Source organism: Leptonychotes weddellii, chromosome 15, assembly GCF_054177405.1.
Source record: "Leptonychotes weddellii isolate Sample4059 chromosome 15, ASM5417740v2, whole genome shotgun sequence".
NCBI classification, from domain to species: Eukaryota; Metazoa; Chordata; class Mammalia; order Carnivora; family Phocidae; genus Leptonychotes; species Leptonychotes weddellii.
Genome location: NC_138383.1, coordinates 36,392,059 through 36,411,068, shown reverse-complemented (window position 1 = coordinate 36,411,068; position 19,010 = coordinate 36,392,059). Strand labels below are relative to the sequence as shown.

The following is a 19,010-nucleotide window of genomic DNA, read 5'->3' as shown; positions in this document are numbered from 1 at the left end:
AGACAGGAAATTTTTTTTTTTAATTTTATTTTTAAGTAAGCTCTACACCCAACATGGGCCTCGAGCTCACCACCCCAAGATCAAGAGTCACACTCTCCACCGACCAAGCCTGCTAGGCGCCCCAGGAAAAATTCATTTTAAGGGCTTGCTGATGTTGATTTTTCAATAGAAATTTTGTACAACATAAAGTAGGAGATTGTGATGCGGTTGGGTTTTAGTGACTTCTTGAAAATTTTCAAGAGGAAATTGAATATTAGTTTTTTGTCTTGGGAAAGGATTCTGTGATGAGCTGACCACCAACAGCTCTTACAGACCTGGGAGGCCGGCTGGGGGCAGCAGCGCCAAGTCTGACTTTCGAAGCAGACGCATGGGATTCTAGTCCTGACTTCGGCCCTTCATTAGCCACAGAATCTTTGGTTAAGTCACTCAACCTCGAAGAGCCTCAGCCTCCCCCTTGATAAATGGGAACAACAATGACCACCTCGTAAAGTTTTATTAGCATGAGCTGAGATATCTCTATGCTTGGCATATGGTAAATACTCATTAACCTTTAGCTACTAGTATTATTCTTGCTGCATTTGGGTGACTGACATTTCTTTGTCATCATCATCATTATTATTTTGTAATATGACTTTTGCAGTTTCTCAAAAAACATGCATACAGGAAAAAGGGAGGGGGGCAATTCCACTATCCAGAAGCAGGATGACTGCCCTCATCAGGTTTTACAGCTTCTCTTTCGCTAAGGGGGCTCAACCGTGATTTCTCCATTCCACAGCCAGCTTGCCAGAAATCGAAATCGGTGTACGATCCATGGGGAGGGATCTTACACTCTCCTTGAACTCTCAATGCACACTCTTAGAGTACATATTTGGAAAGCAATTTAAGTCCACACTTTGACAACAGAGGAAATAAAGTAAATATAGACTTAAAAAGAGATTCAACTACACATTTTGAAAACAAGAGGAATTACAGTGCACAGATAAAGTACATATCTAAGAGGAAATTCAAATACACATTCAAAAAGAAAGGTACAGTTCTCGCTCAGCGTTGATAACGTTTAGAAGGTCTGATTATGGGAGCTCATCTTCCTCTCTCTGAGGATACACAAGCCCCATGTTTATACCTGTCCATTCTTTAGGCTCTACAGACACGGAGGGACCCGTGAGGGAGGGAACAAGGTGAGACGCGTAAAAAGGAGCTTCTGGCAGTGGCGAACTGCAGGTGCAAATGAGGTCAAGCATTAGGAATCCTGCCAGAAATTCCATTTCTGGGTATACACGTGAAGAAATGAAACACTGTCTCAGAGAGCTATCTACACCCCCACGTTCAGTGCAGTATTATTGACAATAGCCACGATATGGAAGCAACCTAAATGTCCATCGATGGATGAATGAATGAAGAAGATGTAGTATGCAAATGCAATGGAATAGGATTCACCCATAAAAAGGAAGGAAATCCTGCTGTTTGGGACCACATGGATGGACCTTGAGGACATGATGCTAAGTGAGATAAGTCAAATAGAGAAAGACAAATCCTGTGTGATCTCACTTCTATGTGGAATCTGAAAAAAAAACCAAACTCCTAGAAATAGAAAGTAGGTTGGTGGGGTGTGGGAGAAATGGGTGGTTAAGGGGTACAAACGTCCAGATGAATATGTATTTTTAAGATGAATAAGTTCTGGGGGCACCTGGCTGGCTCAATAGGTGGAGCATGCTACTCTTGGTCTCGGGGTTGTGAGTTCGAGCCCTGCATTGGGTGGAGAGATTACTTAAAAATAAAGTCTTAAAAAAAAAAAAAAGATGAGAAGCTCCTGGGTGGCTCAGTTAGTTGAGCATCTGATTCTTGATTTTGGCTCAGGTCATGATATCAGGGTCCTGGGATAGAGCCCCGTGTCGGGCTCCTAATTCAGTGGGGAGTCTGCTTGGGATTCTCTCTCCCTCTCCCTTTGCCCCACTCTCTCACTTGCTCTCTCTCTCTAAAATGGATAAATAAATCTTAAAAAAAATATTTGAGTAAGTTCTGGGATGTAAGGCACAGCATGGTGACTAGTTAATAATACTACATTATAGGGGCGCCCGGGTGGCTCAGTTGGTTGAGCGTCTGCCTTCACCTCACGTCATGATCCCAGGGTCCTGGGACCGAGCCCCACATTGGGCTCCCTGCTCAGTGGGGAGTCTGCTTCTCCCTCTCCCTCTGCCTGCCTCTCTGCCTACTTGTGGTCTCTCTCTATCTTTCTGTCAAATAAATAAATCTTTTAAAAAATAACACTATATTATATACTTGAAAGTTGCTAAGAAATTAGATCTGAAAATTTTCACCACATACACACACACACACACACACACACAAAAGGTGAGGGGATTGATGTGTTAACTAACATTATTGTGGTAGTCATTTCGCAATATATCCCTATATCATCATATTGTACACCTTAAGTTTACACAATGTTATAGGTCAGTTATATCTCAAAGCTGGGGAAAAAATTAGGAATCCTGCAACAACCCTAGGTTGGTATTCATCACCAGTGGTCCTATGGTGGTTTATCCAGGTGGGTGTTTTGATCCTTAATCCAACCTTTTAGAGACAACCCGTTTCTTCATGCTTTGGACACACCCTTGGAGACACAGCCCCATCATTTCACAAGTGTTCTTTAAATTTGCCTTCTCCCTTCACCGCTGAACACTTGTCACTCACCCTCGGGGCCATGAGCATTCACCTGTGGCCCCAAGTGCCTTTCAGGTGCCTGCTGATGTTTCATCTTTATCTGAAGTACACAGCACTGGAGTCAGCCCTGTGTTTTCCCTTTTATTTTTTTGGGATCATGACCTGAGCCTAAGGCAGACGCCCAACGACTGAGCCACCCAGGCGCCCCTCCAACCCAGTCTTATAGAATAAGAGCAAACGCCAACCAAATGTCAAAATAAATGCATAGAAAGCTACAAGTGGGAAAAGCACCGTGGGACAGCCTGAAGTATTGGTTTGGCAGGGCTGTGAAGGTGTCCCAGCTTAGCCTCCGACAGGTGATGCAGGAGTGTTGGAGCCTAAGTATGAAAGGGTCAGTGCGTTAGTCATCAAGGAGCTGGCTGCCTTGGCAGGTGAATGACGTGGAGCATTCGAGAATGCGTCTGATGCTGTCATTCATGTAGCCAGCTAGGGTTGGCTGAGGTTGCACCTTTCGCTTTCCTACTCCCCCCTGAATAGGTTTCCACCTCAGAAATGCTTCCCTGAGATTGCATTGGTCACCGAGATTAGGCTGCCTGTCCCTCAGGCTCCTCAGTTCCACCCTTGAGAGAGGAGCTAACCTCACACAAATGCACTGCATCTTGCTTGTTACGTTCTCTAAGGGTGAACCTATCAAGGGGCACCTCTGCTTCCTTCCTCTGTACTAAATGTCCAGCTGATACTTGCTTAACCCATTGTGATCTGCTTTCTATCTTTCCTTTATCTCAGCTGCTAGAACTTCCGGGGTGCCCAGCACTGACCCCTAATTGCCAACACTTCCCTAGACGTCTCTTTAGTAACCAACACATCACCACTCATACCTACAAATTCTCTTCTCTTGGCTTCCTCAACACTCTCTTCTGCTCCTCCTCCTCCTCCTCCCTCTCTGCCCACTCCCTCTTCCTCTGTCCATCTGAAGTGGCCGCGCTCCCCACTGACCTGGGGTCTTTGTCACTTGTGTCCTCTCAGGATGGTCTGTTCACTCTCATGGCTCTGTCAAACAAATGCGGATGGCTCCCAGCCCTGCCCTTCTTCATGAATCTGGGACCCCCTCCACCAGGATGTCACGCAGGCACTTTCAACTCAGTAAGATCTAAACTGAACTCCTTAGAAGCATCATCTGGTCCCTGCCGATGTCCCTGGCCTCACACCCTCTCTCCATAGCATTACCAGATTGTGGTGGGCTCGGCACGAACATGGCCTTATAGCTAATTAAATCAACCTAATATGGAAGGCAACAGAATGTTTTCAGACCCTTGGAAGAGCAGCTCGGCATGGTGCCACAGTGATTCCATCTGCTTTATGTTCAGAAAGCCTCTGTATTGGTCCTATAGAAACTTTGGGATCCCATTCCCAGACAACAGCAGGGCCCCTAAAGGGAGGGGCCAGGTGTCCTTCCCCTGAGTGAAGGTGAGTGGCTGGCGGTGGTGAACTGGAGGGGACAATTCCTTCAGTGGGTGTACGCTTCTGTGCACATTGCCACAACCTCCGAGTTTTCAAGAGGATCCAAAAATCTGGATTTTCATGTGAATCTTCCAACTGTTTAATGGTGGCAACGAATTCTAAATGAAAAATATACTATGTGCGCCAATTAATTTTTTAAGAACACTGTGTGAATCAAACAAAACCATACTCCTATCTAACCTGCAGGCTCTGTATCTGAATAGAAGATATGGATGTGGAGGCTTGGGAGTCAGACAGACACCGACGCAAATATTTCCCTGCGAGGTAATGAGAATAAGAGATCATATTTGTAAAATGGCTAGTCCAGAGCAGTTCCCTAAATGGAAGTCAATTCTTTTTAAGATTTTATTTATTTATTTGAGAGAGAGAGAGAGAAATCAGGAGCAGGGAAGGGCAGAGGGAGAAGCAGACCCCTTGTTGAGCGGGGAGCCTGATCCCGGACTCGATCCCAGGACCCTGGGATCATGACCTGAGCCGAAGGCAGACGCTTAACTGACTGAGCCACCCAGGCGCCCAGAAGTCAATTTTTACTTTATCAGCACGACTGACATGCATATAAAAAGAAAGTGTTTACATGGTCAGCATAGGACAACAGGGTATATGAACACCACCAAGGAAGGAGAGGGCCAGCCAAAGGCACTCACTGCTCAGTAATTCCATTGCACATTTCCCCGGACTGGGAATGGGCAGCTCTAGATGAGCCCTGTGGTCGTACACTCTGGGCACAGCCTTCCGATTTGCGCCCCAGCCTTGTTTGTGCTTCGTTCTCCGATGCACTTAGAAAAGCCAGATGCTCCAGACCATCAGTGCTGGGGTTCTGAGCCTGGAACTGGAGGGAGGGCCTGGCCAAAAGACGTCCTTCCTGAGAACCCCTAGACATGACCCTCATCACCAGCCCCAAACTGTGTCAGCCATGAGGAGCGCCTGCATGGTCTCCCAGAGGTCAAGAGGCCTATGACCATTTCCCTTATTTGAGGATTCAGGCAAATTAAAAATGAACACTTGCCAAGACAGGCTTTTATAGTATAAACATTTATATTTAACAAATTAACATGTCTTAACACACACACACACACACACACACACACTATAATGCTATTTAACTGTGCTACTCATGGATAATTAGATGGACCTGCCTTATCTACAGTACAGAAAGCCCTTCTTCATTTCCTCTCTCTGTTCCTCTGGTGACTTCTCTTCATGACTTCCTGCTTCCAAATTCAGCTCCTCTGCTGTGACTCCTTTTTTGACTTCCTCTTGAGGAAGCTCTGAACTGATTTATGCTGCTGCATACTTTTATTACTGCAATTTAGGATTTGTGTTCCACTGGCCTGGGAACTCCTCCAGGGAGGGGACTGGGAAACTCTTGTCTGTAAGTGCAGCGCGCAGCCTGGTCCTGGGAGACTGTAGATGCTAAATGAATGGAGGGAGGGAAAGAGAGATGAGAAGGCTCTAGCAAGAACAAAGTGTTGGGGCACCTGGGTGGCTCAGTCAGTAGAGTGATCTGCTCTGGATTTCGGCTCAGGTCATGATCTCAGGGTCCTGGAATCAAGCCCCGCATTGAATCCCACATCAGGTTCCACACTCAGCGGGGAGCCTGCTTGAGGATTCTCTCTCCCTCTCCCTCTGCCCCTCCCCACCCTCGTGTGCACATGTGTGCACGCTCTCCCTCTCTAAAATAAATAAATATCTTTTAAAAACTTGAAAAAAGAAAATGAGATAAAAAGTAGGAACCCCAAGACAAGAAGTGGTTTGGGAAATCTGTCCTATGGGGTAAGTGGTTGGGGAGCTGCCCCTCCAGCCCTGCACTTCTCCGGACTCTGGCCAGCAGTCCTCTCTACCACTCAGCTGATCCATCCTTCCTCACCTTCAAGCTCAGCTCAACAGAAACCACCGTCCCTGGCACCTGGACACAGCCACACATGTTTTCTCATTTGATCTTAACAACCACCCCATAGGCAGATGTCATGACTTCATTTTGCACAGGCAAGGAAACAGGCCAGAAGTGACTTCCTAGGTGAGAAAACAGTGGACAGAAAGGCACTGGGCTGAAGTCTCACCGGGAGACACATATAATTGCCACTTCCACATCAGCACTAGGGACACCTGTGGTTGTGACATGGACGCTGCTTTGACTTTCAGAATTGGCATGTGAGAAACTCAACTCAAAACAGGAAATGGCTTTCCCCTCATGCTCTCTCTTCACTCCTTGTTAATATCCCCAAACATAAATAGTTCTGCAGAAGCTGTAGTTGGTTTGGTGACTTGTGGAAAGGAAGTACAGGCTTTGGGTGGAAGCTAGGACAGACTGACATTTATTTTTGTTTTTGTTTTGTTTTGTTTTTTAAGCAGACTCCACACCCAACGTGGAGCCCAACGAGGGGCTTGAACTCATGACCCTGAGATCAAGACCCAAACTGATATCAAGAGTTGGACGCTCAACCAACTGAGCCACCCAGGTGCCCCCAGACTGCCATTTGAATGAGGAATCCCTGTTGCAATCATCTCTCTAACAGTGGTTGTAAGTCTGTCTTCTCAGGCATTACCAAAATGGGCATGAAGAAGCCATGACAGCTTCCAAGGTCTTCTCCAAAGCTTCTCAACCAAACCTTCCGAGTACACAGCCCAGGGTTGGACAACACTGTCATTAGTGCCAAGATTTTTCATTCCTGAGCCCATGGCAGACATCACTTATGGATCACAGGCCTCCTTCCCACCAAGCCAGAGAAATAGCCCATCGATGCAGCAATCCAAGTAGCTGCAACCAATTGACTGGAGTGGGTACACGCCAACAAACCTATTCAACATTTCACCTTATTGCATGCCAGGCCCATTGCTAGGAGATGCAAGGATGAATAACACACTGTCTGTGCCCTCAAGTCAAATATGGGTAGGGGCTGCGAGTAGGCAAAACTCTCAACACATATTTATAGCCAGGTTACATATAAAACCAGGGTTAAATGTATGAACACGGTATTGTGGAAGCTCATATGAGGCAATGACTAATTCTTCCTAGAAGTGAGACACAGAAGTGAGTCTTGAAGAATGAATGGGAGTTGAATAGGCCAAGCTAGTTGGAAAAGGTATTCCTGGCAAAGGGACTAACACATACTAAGGCTTGAGTTCAGAAAGCACTGGAATGGGTGTAAGGGGAAGACAATCTATACTTAAAGTGGGAAGGACCTCTTTCCCGCATTTCTCTAAGCCAGAGATATGTCATCTGTAAGAATGATAATAGTACCTACCTCTTAAGATCGTGTTGAAGACTGAATAAGATAGTGTATATAGTGACCTCACACAGTGCCTGGTTTCAGTGAAAGGCAGTTGCGACTGCTACTCCCAGAATGCTAATGGGCATGAAATTGATCTTTGGCAACTGAACCAGAATGGGTTTAAAGTAGAGGAATGTCATCAGATTTTTAAAAATGTGATATTTTCCATGATTAAAATACATGCCTATTTTAGAAGGTTGACAATATTTTAAAAAGAGAAAGAAGAGAAGAAAATATGACCTCATCGCCTCTCCACCCAGAGAGAATCTCTCTGAATATTTTGGTGCAGTGTCTTCCTGTCTTTACTTGGCATACTTTTCTATACCTATGACCATACCATATGGACAAAAAGTTCTCTAGTTTTTCCACATAAAATGGTGACATAAGCAGTTTTCTATATTATTACAATCTCTTTGAATATGTCATCTTAATGGTGAATAGCCATTGAATGGATCCATTATAATTTACTCTGTGAATCCCTTGTTTGTTGGACAAATACGTTGTTCACAGTTTTTTTTTACCATTGTCAATAATGTGATGGAGAATGTCTTGACTCATAAGGCTTTTTTTTTTTTTTTTTTTGTACATCATATTATTTCCTTAGGATAGAGCCTCAAAGAAACTCGAGAATTTAAGGATCCAGATGCAACGTTAGCCACCTGTCTCTTGAAAGGGTACATTTATACTCCCTCAGCTGTGTTTGCTTCACACAAGCCTTCCCAGCTTTGGGCGTTCTCCGTTAAAACGAAGTCTCTGCTAATGTGTTGGCCACAGAAAACAAAAGCAAAGGCGCAGCAATTCCTTCACTATTCAAAAGCCAGAGAAGAGCGCACATGTGCGTTTCACACACGGTTCCGTGTTCCAGCTTCTCAGTGCTTGGTTTTTATCTAGCTGCTTGATGGGTGAGGGAGAGATCTTAAATTATTATCAAATATACTTAAAATATTAACTAAAAGGAATATTTTGTTTTCTGTTTGCCTTTTAACCGACTGAGCCACCCCGGCACCCCCTCTGTTTGCCTTTTAATCTAGGGTTTTAATTCTGCTGGAATTAAGTCCTACATAGCTCTTCCTTTGCAATCACTCCTTTCCTTTAAAGGTTTGAAACAGCAGGAATTTTTAGCTCCCTCTAGGTAAGTCACCTCTCTCTCTATGGACCTCAATTTCCTCATCTTTTATTTATTTATTTATTTACTTTTAAAGATTTATTTATTCATGGGTGGAGGGGCAGAGGGAGAGGGAGACACAGTCTTTTTTTTTTTTTTTTAAAGATTTTATTTATTTATTTGAGAGAGAATGAGAGAGAGCACATGAGAGGGGGGAGGGTCAGAGGGAGAAGCAGACTCCCTGCCGAGCAGGGAGACTGATGCGGGACTCGATCCAGGGACTCCAGGATCATGACCTGAGCCGAAGGCAGTCGCTTAACCAACTGAGCCACCCAGGCGCCCCGGGAGACACAGTCTTGAGCAGACTCTGCGCTGAGCACGGAGCCCGACACAGGGCTTGATCTCACGACCCTGAGATCACAACTTGAGCCGAAACCAAATGCACCACCCAGGCACCCCTCCTCACCTTTTAAAAGGGCGGGTAGGCAAAGATATGATCTCTAGGCTTCCTTCTAGGTGTAGATTCCTGGACTCTGGACTCTACAGTGTAGCTTGACACTGTCAATCCTCTCCATGTGCACTGGGGCTCCTTTCTCCTTGAGGAACTCATTTATTCATTCAACTAACACCTTCTAAGCATCTACCCTGTGCTGGGCATTATTCTAGGTGCTGGGGATACAGTAGCAAAGAAAATAAAGCCCCTGCCATCACTTCTAGTAAGGAGAGATGGACAACAAAGAAACCAAAAAGTTATAATAATTCAGATAGTGCAAATAACTATGGAAAGAATAAACGAGGTAAGGGGTTAGGGAGTGCCAGGAGATGGGGGGATGGGAGTTCCTATTATATCTAAAAGGCTCAGGTGATGTTTCAGCAGAGGTGTGAATGAAGTGAGGAAGCCAGTCACATGGATATCTGGTAGAAGAGCATTTCAGGTAGAGGGAAGAGCAAATGCAAAGACCTAGGGGCAGGAGCCTCCTGGACCAATTGAAGGAGCAAGGAGGCCAGGATGGCTAGAGCAAAGGAGCACATGAGATGGTGTAGGGAAAGGGTCAGAGAGGGCACATGGCCTTAGGGCCCTCTTAATGATGTGGCTTTTACTGAATGAAATGGAAACCACGGATGATCCTGTGCAGAGCAGTGAACTGATTGTAGCTAGGTTTTAAAGGAATTAGAAGAGGCCTCTGGTCTAGGGGTGCCTGGGTGGCTCAGTCGGTTAAGCATGGGACTCTGGATTTCAGCTCATGATCTCAGGGTCATGATCTCAGCAGGGAGTCTGCTTGGGATTCTCTCTCTCCCTCTGTCCCTCACCCTGCTCATGTTCTCTCTCTCTCTCTCAAATAAATAAATTTTAAAAGGAGAAAGAAGAAAGAAGAAGAAGAAGAGGCAGCCTCTGGTCTAGTAAGCACCACAGGCTCCACCTCTGGAATGGGCTACACCCTGTCCCATTCCCAGCTGAGGGAACTTGGCCTTATGTCTCTCCTTCTTAGTTCTCCAGTAAAGAACAATATAGTTTCAGCTAGGAACCCTTCCCTTCCTGCAGCTGACATAACTGGGCCAAGCTTTTGTGTAGGTAGGGGGGAGGAGAGGGAGCCAACCCAGGGGGCTTGTATGTTTAATGTGGGATTTCCTACCTCTAGGATGACCACAGGGTGGTAATGGTTCTGGCCGGGGTCGGGGGGGGGGGTGCAGGCCTCATTCAGTCCACCAGTACCTAGCCAGCATCTACCTATTGTGAGCCTAAGACCCTTTCTGGCTCAGGGGAGGTGGGGAATGGTCAATAAGCCAGCAACAAACCCACACACAATCATAGTAGCCAAAAATGGAGCTCCACCACCCCAAAATTCAGGCCTGTGGGTCATGGCACAAAGCTTGCCTCCAGAAATCCATTCAGCTGTGTTATTGTCAGGGAAGGTGGCCTTTTTTGGTCCTGCCCCTCCTAGACCTGGTCAGGCCCCCGAATGAGCAGACTTGGATTTCCACAGCTCCTCTCCTTTAAAGCTCTTTCTACAGTTGAACTCTTTTGGAGATTAGTAGGATTCTTTGACGTGTCTCCCCCACCATTCTAAAAACTACAGGGCCTGGTAAAGGCGTTCTTGGAGCACCCCCAGCATAGTCCCTAACATATAAGGGGTGCTCAAGAAATGGGCTGAGTGAGTAAATGATAAGAGAGAAAGGCAGGTAATGTTTTTCCCTTTTACAGGCAATAAAACATGCCCAGACAGGAGGTGTGACTGCCTTCTGGCCCAGTTCCTACAGTAGGAGCACCTGGAGCATAGGGCCACACCCGATGGCCTCCCAGGCCCTCCTCTAACTTCTCTTCCTCTGCTCCCCCAATGGCAGAGCCAGCCCTGAGCCTCTGACACAAGACCAGTTTCCCAGGCAAAGATCCCACGGCAGGAATGGAGCAAGTGACGGCCTAGTAATAACAATAACAGCATTTAGAATGTACCAGGAACTCTTCTTCCACGGCAACTCTTTGAGGCAGGCTCAATTAGCATCTTCATTCTAAAGATGAAGAAACGGGGCACAGGGGATAAGTGCCATGCCCAAGGTCGTAGCAGGGCCTAGGTAACAGAACCAAAGCAGGAGAGCTTGAGGCTGCGCCCAGCCCCTCTGAGTTGCCTCTGCTGCAGCGCAGAACATCAGCATGGGCATCAGAGGTCAGGGGTTTTAGGGCTCCACCTTGAGCGTCCCATGTCCTCACTTCCTCATCTGTAGACCGTGACCATTAATAATGGCTAGCCGTAGGAAGATAATGCACGCGGAGTTTAGTACAGTGCCTGGCACACGGCAAATGATCAATAAATCTTAATTACTGATATTTTTGTTATCGTTTGGAGCGTTTCTGGGCCTGGAAAATAGGGCTGCAGGGCGATATCCCTGCACAGATTGCAGGTGAGGTTACTCAGGGAGCCAGGGAGCCAGGGAGCCAGGGGTGTGGGGCCCCTCTCCCGCCCTCACCAGCCCAGAGCGGGCGGGGCGAGAGTGCGGGGGACAGCGGCTCCGCCCCGCCAGACTTTTTTAAAAAGGGGACGTTGGGCGCAGGCGCAGGCGCAGGCAGCCCAGCCAGCCGTCTCGCGCAAAGCCTGACGCGCACGCGCATGGAGGGGCGCGCGAGCCCCCTGAACGACGCCCGCGCACGCCGCGGGGCTGCTGTGCTGTGCCGCGGCCCCGTGGAGCCGCTCGTCTTCCTCGCCAACTTCGCTTTGGTCCTGCAGGGCCCGCTCACCACGCAATACTTGTGGCACCGCTTCAGTGCCGACCTCGGCTACAATGGTACCCGCGACAGGGGCAGCTGCAGCAACCACAGCGCGGACCCCATCATGAAGGTAGGGGCGCGCGAGAATCGCGGGGGGGGGCACCGGGCGGGCCCCCGGCGGAAGCGCGGGGGCAGCCGAGGGGGCAGCCGAGGGGGCGGGGCCTGCGTCGGGGAGAGTGCCCGCTGGATTTTGGGTAGTGGGCGGGGCCAGAGCAAAGTTGGGGCTTGAGGGACCACTGCAGAGTGGGGGATGCTTAAAGTGCCTCTAGGTAAAGCGAGGCCGTGAGGATTAACAAAAGGGAGTAAGAGTAAGGGAATGGGACCGTGGTAAATTCCCTTTATCCCAGGGCCAGTTTTTTGAGAGTTTTACCAAGATTCTCTGAGGGTTAGGGCTCCAAAGGTAGTTCCCACCCCTGTATCTCCCAGGATGGTGATGGTTTGCGGGGTGGGCAATCCAGAGTGAGGAACCTGGTTAAGATTCATGTCCCCACAGGAAGTGGAGACCCTTACCTCCCACTGGACCCTCTACATGAACATGGGCGGCTTCCTGGTGGGGCTCTTCTCATCCACCCTGCTGGGCGCCTGGAGTGACTGCGTGGGCCGCCGCCCACTGCTGGTGCTGGCCTCCCTGGGCCTGTTGCTGCAGGCGCTGGTGTCCATCTTCGTGGTGCAGCTGCAGCTCCACGTCGGCTACTTCGTGCTGGGCCGCATCCTTTGCGCTCTCCTTGGGGACTTCAGTGGCCTTCTGGCTGCAAGCTTTGCCTCCGTGGCAGATGTCAGCTCCAACCGCAGCCGCACCATTCGAATGGCCCTGCTGGAAGCCTGCATCGGGGTGGCAGGGATGCTGGCCAGCCTTCTTGGGGGCCTCTGGCTCCGGGCCCAGGGTTATGCCAACCCCTTCTGGCTGGCCTTGGCCTTGTTGATAGCCATGGCTCTCTACGCAGCCTTCTGCTTTGGTGAGACGGTGAAGGAGCCAACGCCTGCCCGGCTCTTCACCCTCCGTCACCACCGATCCATTGTCCAGCTGTACGTGAATCCGGCCCCAGAGAAGTCCAGGAAGCATTTAGCCCTGTATTCATTGGCCATCTTCATGGTAGTCACTGTGCACTTTGGGGCCCAGGACATCCTGACCCTCTACGAGCTGAGCAAACCCCTCTGCTGGGACTCCAAGCTGATCGGCTATGGTTCTGCCGCTCAGCACCTCCCCTACCTCACCAGCCTGCTGGGCCTGCGGCTTCTGCAGCACTGCCTGGCTGACACCTGGGTGGCCGAGATTGGCCTGGCCTTCAACATTCTGGGGATGGTGGTTTTTGCGTTCGCTACCATCACTCCCCTCATGTTTACAGGTAAAGTGTGTGGGCTCAGGGACAGTTTGTCCCAAAGGTGCTGGGTGAAAATTGGGGGTCAGACACTCACTGCCCCTAAATGTGGTTCGTACCTGTGTCTAGAAACATTATTAGGCTCCTAGCCTGCACTGGAGGACAGACAACTAAGAAACTTCATAAAAATGCCATCTTTGTTAAACAGAAAAGACAGACCTTCAGTAGCCTTAGTAATTAATCCACGTTGTCAATGATAAACATCGTTAGTAAGGTAGAGCAAAAGACACAAGTATGGCTCATACACTAATTGCTTCACTTGTTAGCCTCCCACAGCCAGTATTTATGGTGTTCTTAAACAAAGTCCATGCCACTAATACCTTAATATTCACTTCACTGAGAAGAATCACAGGCCCTACCTCAAATATCCTTGGTCAGCTTCTTGGAGTTTTTTTAAAAAGCTAGTCTTCTCAGACCACAGATACCAAATTCCTTCCTGCCTTAGTTCTTCTTCTTCTTCCTCCCCTTCCTCCCTTCCCCTCCTCCCCTTCCTCCTTCTCTTCTCCCTCTTCTTCCCCTCCCTCCTCCTCCCCCTTCTTCTTTCTTTGGTGGGAGAGTGGTGGCTAGGAATGAGGAAGTTAACTTTTTAAAGGGACAGATTAATTTTGATAGAGTCCTAAAATATGTTGTTTACAAAGTCAGCTGATCCGTAATCACAGATGTCTTAACTCAGCTGGGTTGCCTCATGTACCCACTTCCGAGGATCCACTGTCCTCTAGGAGGCAACAGTCACACAAGGGAGAGAAACTGTTATGAAAGAAACCTTGTACGCCTGTGAGTAACAAATGCAAAGAGAAAAGGAACTTGCATTAACTTTGTGCTCTGCACAGATGTTACCGCATGTATTCACTTCCCAGGGATGCTGTAACAAATGAACACCAACTGGATGGCTTACAACAATGGAAATGTATTCTCTCACAGCTCTGGAGGCCAGAAGTGAAGTCTCTGGATCACTGGGCCCCAGTCAAGGGGTCAGCAGGGCCATGCTGTCTTTGGAGGATCAGGGAGGGAATCTCTCTCACCTCTTCCAGCTTCCCGCGGCTGCCAGCATTCCGTGGCTTGTGGCCACTGTCACCCTAATCTCTAGCCTCTGTGGTGACATGCCTTTTCGTCTTCTGTGTGCCTTCTCTGTTCTGTCACATCTGTCACATCTCCCTCCATTTCCCTCTTCTAAGGATTCGTGTGATTGCATTTAGGGCCCAATCTGATCCAGGAAAATCACCTCATCGCAAGATCCTTTTTTTTTTTTTTTTTTTTTCATCGCAAGATCCTTAATCACATCTTCAAAGACCCATTTTCCAAATAAGGCAACATTTACAAATTGCAGGTATCATGACCTGATATCTTAGGGGGACCGTTATTCAGCCTCCTGCACACCCCAGAACCATCCTGTGAGGAAGGCTTTGTTACCCTTTCATAGACAGGAGTCACGTCCAAGGCCACACGGTTAGTAAGCAATGGCGTCAGGTTAGGAGCTCAGGGCCAACTCCAAAGCCCATGCTTGTTTTCTGTGCCTTGCACCCTTCGAAGCGCAAGGTGAGTGGGTGGTGCCCGCTGTGGCCACAAGAGGTGTTCTGACAACATAATTGGAGGGAAATCAGCATTCATTCATGAAAGAGGTAGCTGGTAGGTCAAGCCTTGAGAAAGGTGGTCTCCATCCCTCCTTGGTCATTGTCTCCTTCACCAATAAGGAAGCTCTTCCTGTGTCCAACCTGAGTCCCACATGGGCTGTGTATGTATAGGAGCTCTGCTATGGGGGATGCTTGGGCACCCCTCTCCCTGACCCCATGTTCTTGATTGTTTCTTTCTCTGCAGGGTATGGGCTCCTGTTCCTGTCATTAGTCACCACACCCATCATCCGGGCCAAGCTCTCCAGGCTGGTGGGCGAGTCAGAGCAGGGTGAGTGCCAGGGTCAACCTGCATCTGGTTCCTCATACCCAGTGTTGCCTGAACTGGGCAGAGAGCAGCTGGGAGCCAGGAGGCAGCTTACCTTTCTCCCTCCCACCCCAGAGAAGTTAGTAGCCAAGACAAATGCACTTCTGTCACATTGCTTAGGGCTGGCAGAGGACTACAGTGCCTTGGATTTTCAGATCACTGGGTTGGAATTTGCAGTCAGCAGGGCACACTTGTTCTCTTGGGTAACCTGAGCACAGGATTTCTCTCTCCAGACCTCAGCTTTTCCATCTGTAAAATGGATGCAGAGTTCCCTGCTTCACTAGGGCCAGTGTGCAAGCTCAGAGGAAGCAAACAACCTTTAGATATTTCCTTGTCCCCAAGTGACAGACGAGAAGCAGAGACCCAGAGGGTTAAATCGGGTCACCCAAGGTCCCTCAGTAAGTGGTGGAGCTAGGATGCAAACCCAGCTCTGTTTTTAAGAGCAGCAGGTCTGGGGATACGGGTTTTGGTCCTGGCTCTGTCACCCACTGGCTGTGTGATCTTGGCAGGTCCCTTTCTGTCTCTGCACCTGTTTCCTCCTCTGTAACATGAGTGGTTTGCTCTTGATGACGAGGCCCTTCAGCTCTGACACTCTGACAGAGTTCAAACTCAACTTCTGTTGGGTTGTTGCTCATTTTGCAAAATTTGGGTTCTGCTGGCATATCTTTAAGGAATAGCTTCTCAGGCCTCTGCGTCTTTAGATCCTAGTCTGGAAATATCTGGCTCATCCATTTTCCCCCCATCTGCCCTGGAAGGAGGATCCGGTGCCATAGGTAGCCCATTAAGGATTCGTTCTGTTGCCCCCCAGAACCCATGTACCTTCATTCGTTCACTCAGTAAGCTTTTTTTCTAGCACCTTCACTGTACCCAGAGAGGCCCCAAGGGCTGGAGGTTGGGGGCCTGGAAGGTTCACTTCAGTGTGATTTATATGGATTTATTATCGCACTGTACCCAGAGAGGTTCCCCAAGGGGGAACCAGAGAAAAGAACAGCCCTAACTGACTACCTTCAGGGGGCCAGGGCCTGTGATGGATGCTTTACATGTGAATTTACTGTTGCTGCCAATCTATGAAATAGGTGTTATTCTTGTTTAACAGAAGGGGGACAGAAACCCAGAAGGATAAGCAACTTATTCAGTGATCACACAGATAATAAGTGTTGGAACTGGGAATTAAGCCAGCAGTTAATCCCAAACAGAAGATGATTCCCAAAGGGGATAAACCAAAACCCATTTTATCGGGCTTTTGGTAGAAGATATCACATATACTTTGAATACATGGATTTAGTAACAGCCATCTGTTTGGTGGCCCCTGTGTGCCAGCTGCTCTCCATGCAGGACCTCATTGAATCCTTAACACACGATGTAGGATTTATCGTTGAGGAAGGTGAGACTCAGAGAGGTTAAGTGACTTGCCCCAGGTCACACAGCGGTGAGCTAGGGGTGCTGGGATTTGAATCTAGGTCTTTCACACCCCAGAGTGTGATGTTTATTTCTTCACAGGTGCTCTCTTTTCTGCTGTGGCCTGCGTCAATAGCTTGGCCATGCTGATGGCTTCTGGCATCTTCAACTCACTCTACCCAGCCACCCTGAACTTCATGAAGGGGTTCCCCTTCCTCCTGGGAGCTGGCCTCCTCTTCATCCCGGCCATTCTGATTGGGTAATGCAGGGCTCTGACCCATGATCATAATGCCCTTTATCCAAAGGTTCCCTCTTTCTCCTCCTCCCAACCAGAATTCATACCTGGAACCCCATTGTGGACAGCTGCCTAGTCATCTGGGAGCCATTTCCCAAGGGCAGGGCAGAGGGGCACTAGGGGAAGCTTCAGTCAGGGTACCACTGCTTGCTGGCAAGGCTGTGCTCTCTCCCTCGGCTCCCCTCCTCCTCCATTCCCATTTTGCAGATGGAAGTATGGTGGCAGAAATGTGCTAAAGGGAAGCCTGGAGAGCTTCCTCAGCTAGTTTCGGCTGGGCCCCAGGCTAGCCTGACCTACTGACTTCTTCCCCTGTAGCCTTAAGAGTTGCTCTCCAGAGCCCTCTGTCTCTGGACATTGCCTTGTCTTCCACCTCTCAGCTTTGGGAGGGAATACCTGTACCAGCCCACCCGATAAAGCCTGTGTGCCATCTCTAAGAGTTGAGGGTGTCTCTCCATGTCAAATCTGAACTCTTTCTCTGGTCTCTCTCACAGGGTGCTGGAAAAGGCTAATCCTCGCCCTGAATTCCAGCAGTTTCCTCAGAGCCCCTGATCTGCCTGGACCGGAGGACAGAGGGCAAAGGGAGCAAAGCAAACACCAAGCAACTGAAAGTGTGTATCTCGATCCCAGCCCGCAGCGACCCTGGCGCCTCCCCTCCGAGGGCACGTGTCTACCTTGGACAGAGCAGTCCAGCTAGACGGCTGTGCTAGCCTAGGACTCTAATCTAGAATTGTACCCAGAAAGTCCTACTCCAGGAGGCAGTGGGGGGGGCCGTTTGGAACAGGGGTCGGTGTACCCTTTCTACCATCGGTCACAGAGAACCCTCCAGGGGAGCAGAGAGGTCCCGATGGAGGGGCACCTCAGGGACCAGCTGAAGCACGAGGGCTGGCATCTCTGCTTCAACCCAAACTGTACAGCTCACTGGGCCATTTCTGGTGTGCAGCCACCAGCGGCTCCTCAGCGATGGATGTGGTTCTGAGGGGAAGGCTGTGGGAGCGGCTGGGTGCCCTCTGGAGGGAGAGTGCTGGGAATCGATCCTCTGAGCTTAGCAGTGCCATCACAATAAATCCATATAAATCACACTGAAGTGAACCTTCCAGGCCCCCAAGGCATGGGGCTGTGGGGCTGTCTGCTTTCCTGTTCCCAGTCTGCCCACCAGAGGTCAGAAAGCAAGCTTCCGGGCTGGGCAGGAGCCCCCTGAGTTACCATGGGATTGTGCCGGGCATGGCTGGTCCGTGCCTCGTCTGACTGCTCACCCCCTTCTCCTGAGCTGCTGGACGGGGCTGGAGGGTTGCCGGGCTGGCATTAGGCCAGTGGAGAGATTGGGGGCAGAGCCTGTGAGGGTCTGTCAGCGATCCATTCCCTGAAGGCACCTTACGGGTCAACCTGGCTCCACCAGCCCAAGTATGATCAGTTTTTGTTACTACTCAGCCCTCCAGCGCTCCCGTTGCCACGCATTTCAGCAGGGCCATGTGCTGAGACCATCCTCCTGCATCTGTAGCTCAACAGGAACCGGAGAGGGGCGTGACTCCCCAATATGATCCAGGGGACCGGCTTCTCGGAGAACGAGGGTCCCTTTTCCAGGCTGTCAGGAAAGCCTGGCCCAGAAGCTGAAAGGCGGAACTGGATTCAGTATTAAGGCACCAGCTTTGATGAGGGCTGCAAGCCCCCACACAGACCCAAATCAGGTGGCACTTGCCTGCAGACGTGAATTGGCCACAGGGCTTGGCTCCCTGCCACCCTCCTTCTCTCTCCCCTGCCCCGGAAATCACACAGGTGCGATGGGGACGGTGCAGGGCAGAGTGGGGTCAACTGTGGCCTCTGCAGCCTGGGCCTGTTGCCACATTCCCAGCTCACTGTCTCATGGGGAGGGAGGCCAAAGCAAGGAGAGGAATACAGTTCTTCCACCGACTGTCCCAGCATGAGGCAGTGAGGAGGGTCGGGGAAAAGGCCTGGGCTCTACTCTGGGCACTGCCTCTGGCTCGCTTGTGACCTTGAGCAAGCCCTCCTACGAAGGGCTACGTCAGCAGTGCCCCAAACTGTCTGACCACAGGTGGACGAGTTAGGAAACACTGGATTAGATGACATTTTGAGACCCTTCCCACCTCATACATTCTAGAATGAGATGCCTCTCTTCCTGGGCAGGGGAGAATGAAGAAGTTGGGAGCTGGACTTCCTGAGC

At 49.4% G+C, this 19,010-nt stretch overlaps 1 protein-coding gene across 2 annotated transcripts; it reads left to right on the top strand.

Annotated features, from left to right (window-relative positions):
- The first annotated feature begins 11,610 nt into the window (after positions 1-11,610).
- On the top strand, positions 11,611-17,910 carry SLC46A1 (solute carrier family 46 member 1). 2 transcript variants are annotated; one of them, XM_006731577.3, is made up of 5 exons: positions 11,612-11,894; positions 12,318-13,170; positions 15,019-15,102; positions 16,639-16,795; positions 17,323-17,910. In XM_006731577.3, exons 1-5 carry the CDS (start codon positions 11,667-11,669, stop codon positions 17,378-17,380), a joined length of 1,380 nt encoding a protein of 459 aa, XP_006731640.1. In that variant the 5' UTR covers positions 11,612-11,666; the 3' UTR covers positions 17,381-17,910. The 2 variants fall into 2 exon arrangements, with proteins under 2 accessions (XP_081661554.1, XP_006731640.1); XM_081805428.1 differs by lacking the exon at positions 16,639-16,795 and having other exon boundaries at positions 11,611-11,894.
- The last annotated feature ends 1,100 nt before the right edge of the window (positions 17,911-19,010 follow it).

Excerpts from the sequence above, each read along its gene's own strand:
- SLC46A1 (XM_006731577.3), top strand. The coding sequence starts at position 11,667 with ATGGAGGGGCGCGCGAGCCCCCTGAACGACGCCCGCGCACGCCGCGGG. Across the intron at positions 11,895-12,317 it reads GCGCGGACCCCATCATGAAG|GAAGTGGAGACCCTTACCTC; the intron begins GTAGGGGCGCGC and ends ATGTCCCCACAG. Across the intron at positions 13,171-15,018 it reads CACTCCCCTCATGTTTACAG|GGTATGGGCTCCTGTTCCTG; the intron begins GTAAAGTGTGTG and ends CTTTCTCTGCAG.